The sequence below is a fragment of the Nicotiana attenuata genome, chromosome 2 (assembly GCF_001879085.1).
Source record: "Nicotiana attenuata strain UT chromosome 2, NIATTr2, whole genome shotgun sequence".
NCBI lineage: Eukaryota > Viridiplantae > Streptophyta > Magnoliopsida > Solanales > Solanaceae > Nicotiana > Nicotiana attenuata.
This window is the reverse complement of record NC_031990.1, coordinates 70284758-70299877: the sequence shown is the minus strand read 5'-3', so window position 1 is coordinate 70299877 and position 15120 is coordinate 70284758. Positions and strand designations below refer to the sequence as shown.

The window sequence follows — 15120 nt, the reverse complement described above, 5'->3', positions numbered from 1 at the left end:
CTTCCAATCGACTTATAAGGATGTTTAACATACTTAGATTCCACACATATTTGACATTTCAAATTATTGTACTCAAATTTATGCAATACATCAAAGTTAACCATTTTTTTTATAGTTTTGAAGTTGACATGACCTAAACGTGCATGCCATAAATTATTTGACTCAAGTAAGTAAGAAGAAGCTTGAACTTTATTGATATCAATAGCTATTACATTCAACTTGAAAAAGCTCTCAGTTAGGTAACCTTTTCCTATATACACATCATTCTTACTTATTACAACTTTTTCAGAAACAAACACACACTTAAATCCATTCTTGATAAGAAGTCCAGCAGAGACCAAATTCTTTCGAATTTCAGGAACATGGAGAACATTGTTTAGAGTCACAACTTTTGCATGAAGTCATCTTCAAAGATATCTTTCTAACTCCTTCAATTTTTGTTGTTGCGGAGTTTCCCATAAAGATAGTCTCGTCGGGCCCTGCGGGAACATAAGAGGTAAATAACTCTTTGTTAGCACAAACATGGTGAGTGGCTCAAAAATCAATCCACCACTCTTTGGGATTTCCTACCAAGCTGCATTCAAATAGCATGGCACATAAGCCCTCCATTTCATCATTCTTTTCAACCATATTTGCTTGACTCTTCTTCTTGTCCTTCTTCGATGCACGACATTCCACAGCCTTATGTCCAACATTTCCACAGTTGTGGAAATTACCTTTGAATATCTTCTTGCTCGGGTAATTCTTTGTACCAGATGGCTTCTTTCTCTTTTTGTTACTTGTAGATGCTTCATCAATAATATTTGCTCCCATTATTGTTGAGTTACCACAGGACTTCTTCTTTGCAGCCTTGTTGTCCTCTTATATCCGTAGACGAACAATAAGGTCTTCAATCATTATTTCCTTGCACCTATGTTTCAAGTAATTCTTAAAGTCCTTCCACAAGGTAGCTTTTTAATAAATTCCGCAACTTGAAACGCTTCATTTATGACCATACCTTCAATCATAAATATATAATTAGTAATAATATCTTGAATAAAAATATTGACTCGATTATACCTTCAGCAAGGAGGTCATGAACAATCACTTACAATTATTGGACTTGCGTTATGACAGATTTTCTGTCAACCATTTTGAAATCCAGAAATTTGGCGGCCACAAACTTCTTAAGTCCAGCATCTTCTGTCTTGTACTTCTTTTCAAGAGCACTCCACAACTCTCGTGATGTTTTCATGATGCTATAAACATTGTACAAGCCGTATTCTAAGAAACTTAAAATATAATTTTTGCACAAGAAGTCAGAATGCTTTCATGCCCCCGTGACCACAAATCCCTCATTTTCAGGAGTTTCTTCTCCCAAAACTGGAATGTCCTTGCTGATAAAGCATTGTAAACTAAGCGTGGTCAGGTAGAAGAAGATTTTCTACTGCCAACACTTAAAGTCCATGCCGAAAAACTTTTCGGGCTTTTCTGCCGGTTTCATCGCTGGTGCAAAAGTTGTGCGACTTGAAGACGTAGTAGCCATTGTAGCAGTAGTAGTTCCAACAGAACCATTCCATTGTCCCGTACCCGTTGTCATTTTCTGTAAAAGAAATTGACACACCCAGAATTAGTAAATCGGTGAAGTTTTTATATCTTCAAATCGAATACAAACAATCGAGTAGAAAATCACAAGGATTTTAATCTCGGATTGAGTAGAAAGTCATAAAGACTTTAATTTCAAACTGGAGTAGATAATCCGAAGATTAATCTCCAAAACTAGAATAGAAAATCGCTAGGATTTTAATCTCCCAAAGCATAAAGTAAGATGAACACAAAATATAAATTTTTTTTAATTCCTTAAGCTTGTTATCAAACTATGTTCGAAAATAATTTCTGCAAAAAATAAAACGAAACATGTCATGACCCCAGTTCACCCTCCATGAACATGTCGTGATGGCACCTAGTTCCTACAACTAGGTAAGCCTAACAGTGCGGAATAACAAATTAACATTTGCGGAATAATAAATTAAAACTGAACATACGGAAGTAACAACTGTATATAAGGCCACTCAGCCTATACAACTCAAAATATGCGGAAGTCTACAACTAAATCCCAAAACCCGGAAACTCACGGGAAACACAGGCTAATAGAATGTAGTAAACTGCTCTACACCAAAATGTCTAAACAACATGAAAGGAAAGAAAAGGAACTATCTGCTAAAGCCGGAATAGAGTAGAGACTCCTGGTCTGCGAATGTAGCAGATATACCTCAAGTCTCAGCTAGGACTCTCCACCACGAGGATGATACGTCTGGGAGGAAGTACCTGGATCTGCACATGAAAAACATGCGCAGGAAGGGCATGAGTACACCACAACGGTACTCAGTAAGTGCCAAGCCTAACCTCGGTTGGGTAGTGACGAGGAAGGTCAGGGCCCTACTGAGGTAACATAATAAATAATGAGATAACAGAAATAGTTTAAATAAAGTCTACAGCGAGAATCTAAACCAGGTAAATAAGGAAGAACAGTAATAGAAAGCAAAGGTAACAATACACGGAAAACTGCCCTCACAAGGAATAGTAGCCGGGGGATCTCTTGGTATCCCGAGGATCTCTTGGTATCCTCATCATCAACACTGGGGATCTATCGGTATCCCGAGGATCTCTTAGTATCCTCAATAAGTAAGTCGGGGATCTCTTAGTATCCCGAGGATCTCTTGGTATCCTCAATAAGTAAACCGGGGATCTCTTGGTATCCCAATATATATATAGAAACACATGTGCCAGGGATCTCTTGGTATCCTGCACCCTCAGTCCAGAATATCTCAAGTACAGAGGGATCTCCCGGGAAGCCGTCCCGTAGTCCCAAATTAAACACACAACAACAACGATTCCTAAATCTCGGAACAATGCTAAAAATCAGGACACGAAGTAATAAATTATACATGCTTCACAGAGTACAAATAGCACAGTTAAAGCAAATAAGCAGGTAAGCCAGCTAAACATGAGTCTCTAAGCTAGCACAGGTACAAACTTACAGTTAAAATGAACAAGTAAACAAGAAAGCTCAATTTAAATACTTCAAGTAGATTTACAACAATTAGCTCAAGTACGCGCTCGTCACCTCATGTACGGGGCATTCAAATATTCAAAGATCATATCCTAAGGGGAAAAGGTCACCAGACAAAGTTAGACAAGCCACTTACCTCGAACCGGCTCAATATCAACTAGAAATCACGCTCTTGCCACGAGTATCCGACTCTAAATGGCTCAAATCTATTCAATTCAATTACACATTGTAAATAACATCGCAAACACCTGGTTTTGCTAATAAATTCAAGGCTACGGCGTAAAATTAGGTGAAATGACCAAAATGCCCTCCAGGCCAACGCCCCGGAATCGAATAATTTTCACATTTTCAGAACCCTCGTACTCTCACGAGTCTAACCATATAAAAATCTCCCAAATCGGAGGTCAATTGCCCACTCAAAACTCAATAATTAGGTCTATGAAGTTTCTTCCAATTTTTGATCCTAAATTCGAATTCCAATGGTGTATTTAACTATAAAATGATGAAATATAACAAGAAGGGACCAAAGAAACGTTACCCAGTGATCTTCACTTCAAATCCCACTCAAAAATTGCCTTAAACCGAGCTCTCAATTGATTTTTGTAACTTATGAACTCAAACCCTCGAAATTTCTATTTCTGCCCAGGGATTTCCGCTTCTGCGGACAAGGGACCGCTTCTGCGGTCCCGCATATGCGGAAAAACAACCGCTTCTGCGGTTTTCACTTAATGGACCAGAGTCCGCTTCTGCGGACACACAACGCTCCTGCGGTTCCGCTTCAGCGGAAAGGCGACCCCTTTTGCGGTTCCTGAGAGGGAGGNACGCACGGAGCATGTCCTCAAGAATCTGAATGGTGCGCTCGGACTGTCCGTCCGTCTGGGCGTGAAAAGTTGTGCTCAACTCCACCCGAGTGCCTAACTCCTGCTGCACAGCTCTCCGAACCGCGATGTAAATTGAGTACCTCTGTCTGAGATAATAGAAGCTGGAATACCATGCAACGGATGATCTCCCTGATATAGATCTCCGCCAACCGCTCCGATGAATAAGTGGTACACACAGGAATGAAATGAGCGGACTTGGTCAGCCGGTCCACAATAACCCAAATGGAATCAAACTTCTTCAGTGTCCGTGGAAGTCCAGATACAAAATCCATGGTGATGCGCTCCCATTTCCACTCCGGAATCTCTATCTGCTGGAGCAACCTACCCGGGCGCTGGTGCTCATACTTCACATGCTGGCAGTTGAGGCATCTAGACACATAACCAACTATATCCTTCTTCATCCGCCTCCACCAGTAGTGCTGCCTCAGGTCCTGATACATCTTCGCGGAACCCGGATGGATGAAATACCGCGAACTATAGGCCTCTGCTAGAATCATCTCTCGAAGACCATCAACATTGGGCACACAAATCCGGCCATGCATCCTCAATACGCCATCATCTCCAATGGTCACATTCCTGGCATCTCCACGCTGAACCTTGTCCCGAAGGACAAGCAAGTGAGGGTCATCATACTGCCGCTCCCTGATATGATCAACTAAGGAGGACCGGGAAACCACACAAGCTAGAACTCGATTGGGCTCCGAAAGATCCAATCTCACGAACTGGCTGGCTAAGGCCTGAACATCCATCGCCATAGGCCTCTCTGAAGCTGGTAAATATGCCAAACTCCCCAAACTCTCCGCCCGGTGACTCAAGGCATCCGCCACCACATTGGCCTTGCCCGGGTGATATAGGATAGTGATGTCATAATCCTTCAGCAGCTCTAACCACCTCCTCTGACGTATATTAAGATCCTTTTGCTTGAGCAAGTGCTGCAAACTCCGATGATCAGTATAGATCTCGCAAGGCACTCCATATAAATAATTACGCCAGATCTTCAAGGCATGAACAATGGCAGCTAACTCAAGGTCGTGGACAGGGTAATTCTTTTCATGTATCTTCAACTGTCTGGACGCGTAGGCAATCACCCTACCGTCCTGCATCAACACTGCTCCGCGGCCAACTCTCGAGGCGTCACAATAGACAGTATAAGACCCCGAACCGGTAGGCAACATCAAAATAGGGGCTGTAGTCAAAGCTGTCTTGAGCTTCTGAAAGCTCGCCTCACACTCCTCTGTCTACCGAAATGGGGCACCCTTCTGGGTTAATCTAGTCATAGGGGCAGCAATCGATGAAAATCCCTCCACGAAACGACGGTAGTAACCCGCCAAGCCAAGGAAATTGCGAATCTGTGTAGCTGAGGACGGCCTGGGCCAACTCTGTACGGCCTCTTCCTTCCTCGGATCCACCCGAATACCCTCACTAGAAATCACATGGCCTAAGAATGCCACAAAACTCAGCCAAAACTCACATTTTGAGAACTTTGCATATAACTTTTTCTCCCTCAAGGTCTGTAGCACGGTCCTCAAGTGCTGCTCATGATCTTCCCGACTCCGGGAATACACCAGAATATCATCAATAAAAACAATCACAAACAAGTCAAGATATGGCCTGAATACGCTGTGCATCAAGTGCATGAAAGCTGCAGGGGCATTGGTCAGCCCAAATGATATAACAAGGAACTCGTAATGGTCGTATCGAGTCCTGAAGGCAGTCTTCGGGATATCAGGCTCCCGAATCTTCAACTGATGGTACCTTGAGTGCAAGTCAATCTTAGAAAATACATGTGCGCCCTGAAGCTGGTCAAACAGATCATCTATACGAGGCAAAGGATAACGGTTCTTCACTGTAGCCTTGTTCAACTGGCGGTAGTCAATACACATGCGCATGGAACCATCCCTCTTCTTCACGAACAAAATAGGAGCACCCCACGGTGAAACACTGGGTCGAATAAAACCCTTACCAAACAATTACTGTAACTGATCCTTCAACTCCTTCAACTCAGGAGGAGCCATACGATACGGAGGAATGGAAATGGGTTGAGTGCCCAGCAACAAATCAATGCCAAAATCAATGTCCCTATCAGGCGGCATGCCTGGAAGATCAGCTGGAAATTCATCGGGATAATCCCGTACCACTGGAACAGAATCAACAGAAGGGGTATCAACACTAACATCTCTCACATAAGCCAAATACGCGGCACACCCCTTCTCAACCATGCGCTGAGCTTTAAGAAAAGAGATAACTCTGCTGGGAGTGTGATCTAAAGTACCACTCCGCTCAACACGCGGAACACCTGGCATAGCCAGCGTCACGGTCTTGGCGTGACAATCAAGAATAGCAAAGTGGGGCGACAACCAGTCCATGCCCAGAATAATGTCAAAATCCACCATACCGAGTAATAATAAGTCTGCTTTGGTCTCAAAACCACGAATAGTAACCAAACATGACCGATAAACGCAGTCCACAACAAGAGAATCTGCCACAGGAGTAGAAACATAAACGAGGGCACTCAAAGAATCCCGAGGCACACCCAAATGAGGAGCGAAGTAAGAAGACACATAAGAGTAAGTAGAGCCCGAATCAAATAGAACCGATGCCTCTCTGTGACAAACCAGAATAATACCTATAATGACGGAGTCGGAGGCAACAACCTCAGTACGAGCAGGAATAGCATAATATCTGGCCCGGCTCCTCTCTCGAGGGCGACCTCTATCTCCCCGACCCCCGCCCCTAGCCGGCTGGGCAGGTGGGGTAGCTGCTGGAGCTGTGATCATGGCCTGAGAACTCTGAGGAGTATGCTGCGGCTGAGCAGTCTGTGAAGATGCACCCCTACCAAGTCTGGGGCAGTCCCTAACCATGTGGCGTGTATCACCATACTCAAAACAAGCTCTGGGAGGACGCGGTGGCTATGACTGACTAGGACTAGGCCTGCTGGACTGACTTCTGGAAGCACCCCGCGCAGGAGGCGCGCTAGAAACTGGAGGTGAATAATAAGGCTCCTGAGGTGGAGGTGGAGCTGGAGTACTGCCGGCTGCTGGAAGAGCTGAATGTACAGGGCGACCCGAATAACCTCTGCTATAACGACCTGCTGATGGGGTACGGGCACCAGAGTAGTGACCCGACTCTCGGGACCTCTTGGCCTCCCTCTCTCCTCGCTCCCTGGCGAGCATACCCTCAATCCTCCTAGCAATGCTCACTACCTGCTGATAAGGAATGTCCATCTCCAACTCTCGAGCCATGCTAGATCTGATCGGTGGAATAAGACCCTCAATGAACCTGCGAACTCTCTCCCGAACTGTAGCAACCAAAGCCGGTACATGCCTGGCCAACCTGGTATAACGGATAGCATACTCCGAAATGGTCATAGCACCCTGGCGCAAATGCTCAAACTCTGCGCGCCATGCATCCCTGAGACTCTGGGGGACAAACTCTCTCATGAACATATCCGAGAACTGGGTCCAAGTCAGTGTAGCAGCCTCGACTGGACTGTCTATCTCATAAGTTCGCCACCAGTCATAGGCAGCTCCCCGAAGCTGAAAAGCAGTGAAAGAAACCCCGCTGGACTCCACTATGCCCATAGTGCGAAGAATACGATGACACTCCTCTAGAAATCCCAAGGCATCGTCTAATGCTAATCCACTGAACACTGGGGGATCATACTTCTTAAACCTCTCAAGCCTGCGCTGCTCGTCCTCTGAAGCAGCTGACCCATCCTCGGGCTGAACTGGTGCTGCAGGCGATGCCGGAATAATCTCGGGAACTTGCTCAACCTGCACTCGCTGCTCAGGAGTGCGGACGGCGGGAGTCTGTTCTCCTCCCCCGGCCTGGGATGTGGCTGCAGCAAGGGGAAGCAACCCCGCCTGAGCCAAGGTGGTGTACATGCTCATGAAATGAGCCAAAGTCTCCTGGATCGCTGGAGTAGTAGTGGCAGTAGTAGGTGTGCCAGGTGCCTAGGCTCCGGCTGGATCTGCTGGTGGTACCTCGGCGGCAGCTCGTGCAGGTGCTCTGGCTGCACCACGTACGCATCCTCGACCTCTCCCCCGGCCCCGACCTCTAGCGGCTGCAGTAGGGGGCGCGGGTGTCTGATCATCTCGAGTAGCACGTGTCCTCACCATTTGTGAGAGAATAGAAGTCAGAAGCTTAGAATTGATGTCCAAAATATCGCACGACAAGGAATTCAAATGAAACGGAGATTTTTTTTCCTAAACAGTTACATAGCCCCTCGTAGATAAGTACAGACGTCTCCGTACCGATCAGCGAGACTCTAATAAACCGGCCTGTGTTCCGTGACTTCTATGAACCTAGAACTCTGATACCAACTTGTCACGACCCCAGTTCACCCTCCATGAACATGTCGTGATGGCACCTAGTTCCTACAACTAGGTAAGCCTAACAGTACGGAGTAACAAATTAACATTTGCGGAATAATAAATTAAAACTGAACATACGGAAGTAACAACTGTATATAAGGCCACTCAGCCTATACAACTCAAAATATGCGGAAGTCTACAACTAAATCCCAAAACCCGGAAACTCACGGGAAACACAGGCTAATAGAATGTAGTAAACTGCTCTACACCACAATGTCTAAACAACATGAAAGGAAAGAAAAGGAACTATCTGCTAAAGCCGGAATAGAGTAGAGACTCCTGGTCTGTGAACGTAGCAGATGTACCTCAAGTCTCAGCTAGGACTCTCCACCACGAGGATGATACGTCTGGGAGGAAGTACCTGGATCTGCACATGAAAAACATGCGCAGGAAGGGCATGAGTACACCACAGCGGTACTCAGTAAGTGCCAAGCCTAACCTCGGTTGGGTAGTGACGAGGAAGGTCAGGGCCCTACTGAGATAACATAATAAATAATGAGATAACAGAAATAGTTTAAATAAAGTCTACAGCGAGAATCTAAACCAGGTAAATAAGGAAGAACAGTAATAGAAAGCAAAGGTAACAATACACGGAAAACTGCCCTCACAAGGAATAGTAGCCGGGGGATCTCTTGGTATCCCGAGGATCTCTTGGTATCCTCATCATCAACACTGGGGATCTCTCGGTATCTCGAGGATCTCTTAGTATCCTCAATAAGTAAGTCGGGGATCTCTTAGTATCCCGAGGATCTCTTGGTATCCTCAATAAGTAAACCGGGGATCTCTTGGTATCCAAATATATATATAGAAACACATGTGACGGGGATCTCTTGGTATCCCGCACCCTCAGTACAGAATATCTCAAGTACAGAGGGATCTCCCGGGAAGCCGTCCCGTAGTCCCAAATTAAACACACAACAACAACGATTCCTAAATCTCGGAACAATGCTAAAAATCAGGACACGAAGTAGTAAATTATAGCCTAACATGCTTCACAGAGTACAAATAGCACAGTTAAAGCAAATAAGCAGGCAAGCCAGCTAAACATGAGTCTCTAAGCTAGCACAGGTACAAACTTACAGTTAAAATGAACAAGTAAACAAGAAAGCTCAATTTAAATACTTCAAGTAGAAACGGATTTACAACAATTAGCTCAAGTATGCGCTCGTCACCTCACGTACGGGGCATTCAAATATTCAAGATCATATCCTAAGGGAAAAAGGTCCCCCACACAAAGTTAGACAAGCCACTTACCTCGAACCGGCTCAATATCAACTAGAAATCACGCTCTCGCCACGAGTATCCGACTCCAAATGGCTCAAATCTATTCAATTCAATTACACATTGTAAATAACATCGCAAACACCTGGTTTTGCTAATAAATTCAAAGCTACGGCGTAAAATTAGGTGAAATGACCAAAATGCCCTACAGGCCAACGCCTCGGAATCGAATAATTTTCACATTTTCAGAACCCTCGTACTCACACGAGTCTAACCATATAAAAATTCTCCCAAATCGGAGTTCAAATGCTCACTCAAAACTCCATAATTTAGCTAACGAAGTTTTACCCCAAATTTATCCAATTTTGATCCTAAATTCGAATTCCAATGATACATTTAACTATATAATGATGAAATATAACTAGAAGGGATTAAGGAAACGTTACCCAATAGTCTTCTCTTCAAAACTCACTCAAAATAGCCCTTACCCGAGTTCTCAATTGATTTTTGTAACTTATGAACTCAAACCCTCGAAATTTCTATTTCTGCCCAGGGATTTCCGCTTCTGCGGTTAAGGGACCGCATCTGCGGTCCCGCTTATGCGGAACAAATGCCGCTTCTGCGGCTATTAGCTAAAATCCAGGGGTTCCGCTTCTGCGGTCTTAAACCGCACCTGCGGTAGCCGTTTCTGCGAAATACTTACCGCTTCTACGGTTTCTCACCAATGACCCAGGGCCGCATCTGCGACTTATACCTCGCAGGTGCGTAACCGCTTCTGCGGTCAAACTTCCGCACTTGCAGAAACTGAAGGGAGCCCAAATTCCGCTCCTGCGATGGGATGGCCGCTTATGCGGCTCCGCTTCTGCGGTTCCCACGCCGTAGAAGCGAAAATACCAGAAGAGAGAAAAAAACTAGCTGCTGCAACACTTTAAAAATTCTTCCGTTAACCACCCGAAATCATCCCGAGGCCCCCGGGACCTCAACCAAAAGCACCAATACCACCTAATACCTTATTCAAACTTGCACCAATCCTTAAAACACCTAAAACAACACCGAAAACCCGATTAAATCAAAGATTCAAGCCTAAGAACTACAAGTTTCCTCCAAATATGCTTTCGATCAAAAACCTAACCAAAACACGTCCGAATGACCTGAAATTTTGCCCACATATCCCAAATGACATGACGGAGCTACTGCAACTTCCGGAATTCCAATCCGACCCTCGGATCAAAAACTCACTATCGGACCGGAAACTTCAAAAAAAATTAAACTTCGGCATTTCAAGCCTAAATGAGCTACGAGCTCCCAAAATACATTCCGAACACGCTTCCAACCCCGAAATCACCTAACGAAGCTAACGGAAGATTTCCATTCCGAGGTCGTCTTCATATTGTTCCGACTACGGACCACTTTTCAACACTTAAGCTCTCATTTAGGGACTAAGTGTCCCAAAACTTTCCAAAACTCAACACCGAACGTCCCGGCAAACCAAAATAGTAGAAATGAACTTAGGGGAAGCAGTTAATGGGGGATCGGGGCGTAATTTTCAAAAACGACCGGCCGGGTCGTTACAAAACAGAAGCAGAAATAGAATAGAAACAGAATAAATTAAACTTTCTAGCCCAACAGAAAATTGTGTTTCCTTAAGGAATTCAATCCGCTCACAGTTGCCCAATGTTATTAGATTAATCCATCCCAGGATAGAACGGATCAACTATTTCGTAATAGCGTAATGGAAATTATAGAACTTCGTCGAACTCAACTAACGACAGTAAACCAAACTTATGCTTACGTTTTGCTTTGAAAAAATAGTACAGAAATGCAGAAGAGAGAGGGGAGAGTATGCAGATTTTCGGTGCTAGAAAATAAGGCAAAACCTTTGAATTTATAGCCAAACAGACTGTTTTGAATAGGTGCGAAGGTACCTATTCATATGTGGTACCATTTCAGAATCTGAAGCCGAAGCCCAACTGAGCGAGTGACAACGATGGCGCGAGGCACCACTTCTTCTTTACTCTTTAAGAACTAAAAGATGTGCTTCTCTATATAATCACAAAGATTTTTTTCCATTTTTCGATGAGGGACAAAGTGCATTAGTAAAGAAAACAACTTCAAACTTTTCATTTCCCTCCAAATCCTTTCCCTCCATTACCCATTCATACCTCTTATCTAATTAGATAAAAACTCCAACAAAGATAACCATGACTTCGACTACTAATGTGGCAAATTAAAGCTACTTTGGCCTCATATGAGTATTTGAGGTCTCCTTTTGAAGCCAAACTCTTTAAAAGTGCTAGCTTCTGGGATTTTTAATTTGCACCTTCGAAATCAAAATCATCCGCCATCTATAGTTCTTTGCGCAATTCGCTACTTGATCTCTCTCTATATTAGAAATTACTGTTACTGCTTTGTAACATTATTGTATCTACTTTGTCTTACTGTATAAGTTAGTTATTTTATTTCCACCATTTGAGGAGTTTGTTATTTTATTTTTCTTATTTTTTGGTTTGCTACCACCGTAGAAGGAGCTTTCTCACATGAACTTTGTAACTTGTTTGTGTATATGATCAGCTCATCATCATTTAATAAAATCATCTTTTTGTTCATCTTTCTCTTATATGGTATCTGAACACTCTCCTTGACTCTCATGAGTTTTTTTCGATCCTCTGACTACCACCACAGGTCACACTTAAAATGGCCCCTGATGTAACAAATGCAGACTCCAGTAGCAACATCTCTAGTGTTATTGTTCAGTTTAATCCCGCGTCACATCTGTCGATAAAGCTTGTTGGCAGCCATAACTTCGCGACATGGAAAGCCCAGATTTTTATGATCATGCCTGGGCACAATCTATTCGGTCACCTTGACGGTACTTCTCCCACTCCTTCGAAAACTATCACACAAAATGATAGACAAGTGGAGAATCCAATCTACAACATTTGGTTCCGTCAAGATCAGTTGATCCAGAATGCCATAATGCCTTCTGTCGATTCGACAATAGCCACAACTGTGGCTACTGCCTCTACTGCTAAACTTGCCTGGGACTCCCTCCACATGGCTTATGCCAACAGGTCCCAAACACAAGTCTTTAGCCTTCGCGATCAGCTCGCATGACTATCCAATGACTCCCGTCCACTCGCCGATTATCTCCATGAAGTGCGCTCTCTGTGCGATGAGCTTGCCACTGCCGGTGCTTCAATCTCCAACGATGAGTTGATTGTGAAAATTCTGAGTGGTCTAGGGCAAAATTTTCATGTGATTTCCGGTGCAATCCGAGCAAGAGATTCCATCGTCTCTTACGAGGAGTTTTTGCCAAACTAATTTATCATGAGCTCTTTCTCAAACATGAGGAATTGAAGATGGAAACCACTTCGATTATTACTGCTTTGGTAACTCGCAAAAAGTCCAATAATTCCAACAACCGCAATGTTCGTCGACCCAACAACAACTCACAATGGCGTTACAACAATTGTACTAATGCTCCTACTCAAGGGAGTTACACAAACAATGATTCCACCAATAACCCTGTTCGCTATCAGTTATGCAACCGACAAGGTCATACTGCAAATGTTTGCAGGTCACAGTCTCATAATCATTTAGAGGCAAAGGCAAATTTTTTTTCAGGTACACAAGCAGCAATCGACCAATGGGTTCTCGACTTTGGTCCTACTCATCATGTCACCACAGAGCCTACCAATATTAAAGAATATAATGGTTCGGAAGGCATAGCTATTGGAGATGATAAAAAAAAAAATTTCAATTACTCATCATGGTTATACTGAATTAATTGCATCAAATAAAGCTTTTAGACTGACTAACAGTTTGTGGCACCTGCTATCAAACAGAATATTGTTTCTGTGTCAAAATATTGTCAAGATAATTTAACTTTAATTGAATTTATCCCCTTTTCTTTCTTTATGAAGGACTTGAAAATATGGACTCTACTGGTATCCGACCGAAATAGGAATGGACTCTACGAATGGCCGAACTTCAATGTTAACAAGCCTAGTGTTCAAGTCACTACTACAGCAGTTCGTCATCGTGTTTGGCATCGTCGTCTTGGTCATCCCCATTCAAGAATTCTGAAATTTGTTTTGAATTAATTTTCTCTGCTAGTTTCATCAACAAACAAGTTTACTTTTTGTAATTCATCTTGTTCAAATAAAGTTCAATGATTTCTATTCAATTATTTATCTCTAAACAGTACTTCTTCACTACAAAAGTTTTTTAGTTATTTGTAGGTTCCATCACCTATTCTTTCCATTGATAAAAAATAATGTTAATGTGTTTTCATTGATTAGTACACTCAATACATTTGGTCTTACACGATTATAAACAAACATGAGGTTCGCGACATTTTTTTCCAAACTTCATGCCTTAATCGAGAACTTTTTCAAAAAAGAAAATTGTTTCTCTTTGTACCGATGGAGGAGGTGAATACAAAGGTCTTGATCCGTATCTTCAAAAAATTGGAATTGAACACCTTGTATCACGTCCTTATACACCGCAAAGAGTGGTCATAACCGAGCGTCGTCATAGGCACATTGTTGAAACTGTCAAAACTAGGGGTGTACAAACCGAACCGAGAAACTGCACCAAACCGAAAAGTCAAATCAAACCAAACCGCGCCCTCTGAAACTCACTGGAAGGTTGTTAAGCGCCTCATTCGATATCTCAAAAACACTGCCAACTATGGCCTTCGGATTGCTCCAAGCACCAATCTTAATCTCTCTGAGTTTTCTGATGCTGATTAGGCCGACAACCTCACTGATCGAAGTTCCACCACCGGTTATATTATTTATCTCAGCTTTACTCCAGTTAGTTTGTCAACAAAAAAAGAACGCACCATTGCCTGCTCGTCTACTGAAGTAGAGTACCGGGCTGTTCCTAGTGCTGTTGATGAGATCACTTGGGTAAAAAAATCTTGTCAAGGAACTTCATGTCTATATCCCCACAGCACCTACAATTTTCAGTGACAACCTTGGTGTCACCTACTTATGTAAGAACAACACTCTTCATAGCCGCATGAAGCATATAGCTGTTGGCGAACAGACTTCCACTATGTTCGCCAACAGGTTAACGATAAGTGCCTTATCTTCAAGCAAATTCCTAGTTCTGACCAATTGGCTGATACTCTTACCAAACTGCTTCCAAAAAACTCATTCCGTCGCCATTTTTCATCCAAGTTAGGTGTTGTTGCACACCATCTAGCTTGAGGGAGGTGTATTAGAAGTTAATGTTACTGCTTTGTAACATTATTGTATCTACTTTGTTTTACTGCATAGGTTATTATTTTGTTTCAACCATTTGAGGAGTTTGTTAATTTATTTTTCTTGTTTTCTGGTTTGTTACCACTATAGAAGGAACTTTTTCACAGGGACTCTGAAACTTATTTGTGTATATAATCAGCTCATCATCATTTAATAAAATCCTCTTTTTGTTCATCTTGCTCTTATGCTCTCTTTAAAATATCTCAGCCCGCTCAGGTTCTGATTTTCTTTTTTCTCATCAACCGACGTACAGTTATATCCAACAGCTTGTGCTTCTCTCTCGCCGTAGAAAACCTACAATAAAAAAATACATACATATATAT

The 15120-nt window shown here is 43.1% G+C and overlaps 2 protein-coding genes across 2 annotated transcripts; one reads left to right on the top strand and one right to left on the bottom strand.

Moving 5' to 3' along the window:
• On the bottom strand, window positions 1094–5816 carry LOC109220818 (RNA-directed DNA polymerase homolog). Its single transcript, XM_019385285.1, has 3 exons — window positions 5403–5816; window positions 1458–1582; window positions 1094–1238 (listed from the first exon to the last, which is right to left on the bottom strand). Exons 1-3 carry the CDS (start codon window positions 5814–5816, stop codon window positions 1094–1096), a joined length of 684 nt encoding a protein of 227 aa, XP_019240830.1.
• LOC109220808 lies at window positions 12222–14743 on the top strand. Its single transcript, XM_019385279.1, has 4 exons — window positions 12222–12598; window positions 12769–13135; window positions 14282–14440; window positions 14603–14743. Exons 1-4 carry the CDS (start codon window positions 12222–12224, stop codon window positions 14741–14743), a joined length of 1044 nt encoding a protein of 347 aa, XP_019240824.1.